The 4,337-nt window shown below is 32.8% G+C and overlaps 1 protein-coding gene across 1 annotated transcript; it reads right to left on the bottom strand.

Annotated features, from left to right (window-relative positions):
* Window positions 1–512: 512 nt before the first annotated feature.
* Window positions 513–4,078, bottom strand: LOC115980512 (bidirectional sugar transporter SWEET16-like). The gene is made up of 6 exons (XM_031102745.1): window positions 4,045–4,078; window positions 3,865–3,901; window positions 3,078–3,288; window positions 2,238–2,402; window positions 1,335–1,454; window positions 513–851 (listed from the first exon to the last, which is right to left on the bottom strand). The coding sequence occupies exons 1-6, from the start codon at window positions 4,076–4,078 to the stop codon at window positions 513–515; spliced, it is 906 nt and encodes a 301-aa protein (XP_030958605.1).
* Between the last annotated feature and the right edge of the window lie 259 nt (window positions 4,079–4,337).

Here is a 4,337-nt window from a genome sequence, read left to right as displayed (position 1 = left end):
AAAGACCAATACAAGATGGAGGTGGCCTACTTACAGGGCCAAAAACCACTTAATGAGGTTGGTTGGTGGAGTAATTATAGGATCGTACAATTTCCTTAACTATTTTATATGGCACATTGTTGTTGGTTGTCTACCACTTTCCCATAAACCCACCATTCACAGTTTGCCAGATTAGAATTGTGTCCTAAAATGGTGTAGTCCTAGATTTTTTTTTTTGTTCGAGACCTTGATGGCTTATCACCTTGGTAGTCCCAGTCTCAAAGAGGTATCTAACGGCTATTCAAGTACTATAATCTTGGGTCAGACTAAGTTGGGTCAGGCTTGGGCCTTTTGGGTTGCACAAGCCCACCCACTTTAGGCCTTCATAAATTTAAATTGCAAATATTATATGATACAAAGGTAAAATTTGTGTTACATATTATTCCAAATTCTTAACTAGCCAAACTCTTGAAAGGAAGGATAACACATACAAAGACCATTTTGTTGGACTCTAACATTATATTTATACCAAATCAAGGTTGATGCTTCTCTCCAACTTCAACATCATCAATAGGGGCACAATTGTAGTGTAATTCATGTGGGCCGAAAGAAAGTGTCTTTGTGATCTTTGGCATGCTGTACTGTCTATTAATTTGCTGCTTTGGCATGCTGCTGCCTTTGTTAAGGCTTCGATTTTTCAGATTGATCTCTTGATCATTTCCTTGCATCTCAATGGCTCCTTTAACAAGCTCAGCTGGACTTTCTTCACTCATTACATCCCTTGATTTAACTGACATCTTTGACTTGTTCTTGTAAATTGTGTAAAGGATGAGTTGAGTTGCACCCAACACAAAGCCTATTGCATTTGGAACCTGAAATAACTGTTAGATTAATTTTTTTCCCATATATATGCATAGAGATTGTGTAATTAATTTATTTATGAAGATCTTTTTATCTTGGTAATATCAATAAAAATAGAGAGAAAATTAATATAGAAATTTACAAGTTTGCAAAATGTCTAAATTTGTTGAAATGAGTGGAAAAACAAATTTATTATCAGAAAATGGAGGGTTTGAAATGATTTTATTGACTAGAGAGTAGTGTGCCTCCACTTCACTTTGCTCTCTTATGCCCCCGTCCATAGAAACCAAATTCGTTCCATTTCACTTAAAATTGTTAAGATTTTATTGGTGCGAGGGTCTAATTCCATGGTTGCTTGTAATTACAAATGTTTTATTGTAAAATCAAACTATAATTATTAAGAGATTAAAATAGGAATATAAAGATCATAGGTTTAATTTTGTTAAAAAAAATCATAATTTGACTTAGATAAGCAAAAGGACAAGAAAAGTTACTCCGACAAAGAAGTCTTTGATGAGCACAGAATAAATACACCATATGCCTGCATTGAGAAATAGGAAAAATGAAAGGGAAAATGGCATGTACTCCACACTCTTGGTCTTTATCACTATTCTCTGTCATAAATTGAAAAAAAGAAGATTAATTGGTGTTAATTAAATCATAAATGATTAGAATAAGAAAAATCTAGATAAAAATATTTCGTTGCCAAATATGGTTGAATTAAAAAAATAAATAAAAAATTGGTTTCGGCGATGAAATATTTCGTCGCCAAATATGACCAAATTAAAAAAATAAAAAAATAAAAAAACGGTTTTGGCTACAAATTATTTTGTTGCCAAATATGATTTAATAAAATAAAATACATTTGGTGACAAAACTATTTTGTTGTTGAATCATGTATTTAGCGAGGAAAACATTTGGTGACGAAATGATTTCATTGCTAATTTTTTTATTTATTTAATAGTTGAGCCTTTTGTTGACGAAATTTTTCATTGCCGGGACTTTTGGTGACATGGTAGACGTGACGGAACCAATTTCATTGCCAAAAAACAAATTTCATCGCCAAAAACCATAGGCGACGAAAATAGGACTTTGGTGATGAAAATTTTTGTCACCAAAAATAAATTTTTTTGTAGCGCTAGAGAAAGAGGATGCCTGGGCACCCCCTCAATACAGATTGCCAATATGTTTATGATCATTTTCTTTTAGTGAAAATATGACAAATTACAATTTTTTTAGAAGAATAATTTATTGCATTTAATTTGATAGTTATAATGGAGGAGAGAGAAATTGAATCCTAAAAGTCATGAACGCACTAGGATATGCCAACTAGTTAAGCTATAATATTCTTACATTCTTGGCAACAAATAATATCTATAATTAGTGAAGAAGCATACCATAGACGAAAGAGGTGATGCATACATTGCAATTGTTTGTCCAGCACATAAGATTCCAACAAAGATCAACTGCGTGCTATTATCATGAATGGCTAGAAGAGTTATTGCAGTTACCGACCCAGGAAGGCCGACATTTAATACGGCTACCGTATTTGCTATCTTAATCTGAAATATTACATTGGTAACTTTGTGTTAATTAAAAAGAAATAATCTCTGTAATGAAAGAAATTCACTCAAAGCAAACTTTTAGTTTTTGAGTACAATCATATCATGCTTAAAAGAAAAATATTAAAACAGATTTTTTAAACATAGTAGTTTGACAAAAGCATACTATTTAAAAACTGAATTATACATCCTTATACCTGATTTTGATATAAGCATCCATATGAATTTTCCAATTTATTCAGGGTTCACAAAAATTCCTCAAATTCATAGCTATAATTGTTTTATTCGGCAACATCAAAAGTCTTGGTTTAACTTTTTTAATTCTCAAACAGACATGCTTGACATTGAGCACTAAAACACTTTTTTTTTTTTGGTGTGTGTTTTGTAAAAGGCACATGGGTGCTCTTTGTGCTATGATTATTCTATCCCTTCATCTCACAGTTCACACACACTGGGAATAAATTTCTTTGAGGTGACCCCAAGATGCTAACTAAGAGTTTTAAATCTAAAACATCATACATCTCATGAGGCCTTGAAATCACTAGATCAATACTTTGGGGTTAGCACTACCTCACAATTAACCATGCATATATATATGAGTGATGCATGGGAACTCTACGCTCTACCATGTATGTAAACATTATTTAAGAGATATCAAAAACAGATTAATATCACCTTCTTATCAGGGGGAGCATAGATGAGAAAAAGAGTCACATAGATGAATTGAAAAACAGCACCGATTCCATTGACAGTCAGAACAAGCAATCCATCTGGCTTGAGAAGTCCATAGAATGTCCACAAACATGTGCTCAATAGAGTGGTTATATATGGAAGAACCTTATAATTCTCAGTTGATTTCTTCTTCACCACTCGCAAAAATGTCTTTCTATAGGGAAAAAAAAAACGATAATTTGTCTCTCCCAAATGTCATTAAGCTCCTGAATCTAATCAATTTGTTATTCAATTTTAAAGAACGCTGGAAATATTTTTTGTGTTTTTTATTCTTTTAGGAATTAGTAAAGCTTAAGCATCATGCATGTCTGTGTTCTAAATCCAATACCACAAAAAGAAGCATACTTATGATGCCACAAGCTTAATGATCAGATGATTGGACCATTTTGTTCCCTGGATGATCTTCTTGATTGTGCAACAATGAGAAATGTCGTATTTATTTAATTATATAAGTCCAATTACTTGTAACAACTATAAAAGGGTTTGGAAGTATCAAAGTCTTTTATACCAAATGAGGTTAAGAAGTGAAGTAAGGAAACTATTTTTAACCATTCCAAAACCTTCCTCGTTGAGCTTTTGGTATTGCTTTCAGTGTGCACAAGCATGTCCACATAACTATTGATCCACTTTTATTATTAAAGTCTAAACCAATTATAAGTCATCCGCTCTGCTTACTTCAGTAGTTCCTATATTCCAATAAAGAGATCACAAAAATCATTATATGCCTTACATTGGAGAAGTGAAAACCAGTACAGAAATTATATTGCCTGCAAATAAATTACAAGAAAAATAAAATCGTTGAGCAATTCTTCATTGGAAGAAAATTGAAAACAAAAGCAAAATAAGGTCAGAGACTGAGAATCCAAGAAACAACCATTGAGATAATTTGTAATAGAGAAAATAAACTAACCGATAATGCCAATGATGAAGCTCAAGCTAGCCATGCAAGCTAGAGTGGAGTTGCTGAAGGAATGAAGAGATGGTGTGATGGGGGTGTTTGCATGTGAAAGAGAAAAGAAGACGTTGGTGTCTATTGTAGATGATGATGATGATGGAGGGGCTGATATAAATTTTGCTTTTATAGATTCTAAAACGTGTAGAAATTATAAGTAGATGTTGCCACGTTTAAACTTATAACTTTGTACTTAGTTTGTAGTTATTGTTTGTGGGCGGACCACCATTATCTTCTGCCCTGCACAATTT

The sequence above is a fragment of the Quercus lobata genome, chromosome 3 (assembly GCF_001633185.2).
Source record: "Quercus lobata isolate SW786 chromosome 3, ValleyOak3.0 Primary Assembly, whole genome shotgun sequence".
NCBI lineage: Eukaryota > Viridiplantae > Streptophyta > Magnoliopsida > Fagales > Fagaceae > Quercus > Quercus lobata.
The sequence above is the reverse complement of the archived record's forward strand: the minus strand, read 5'-3'. Positions and strand labels throughout refer to the sequence as shown.

Excerpts from the sequence above, each read along its gene's own strand:
- LOC115980512 (XM_031102745.1), bottom strand. The coding sequence starts at position 4,078 with ATGGCTAGCTTGAGCTTCATCATTGGCATTATCG. Across the intron at positions 3,902-4,044 it reads CTTCATCATTGGCATTATCG|GCAATATAATTTCTGTACTG; the intron begins GTTAGTTTATTT and ends ATTTATTTGCAG. Across the intron at positions 2,403-3,077 it reads ATGCTCCCCCTGATAAGAAG|ATTAAGATAGCAAATACGGT; the intron begins GTGATATTAATC and ends GTAATATTTCAG.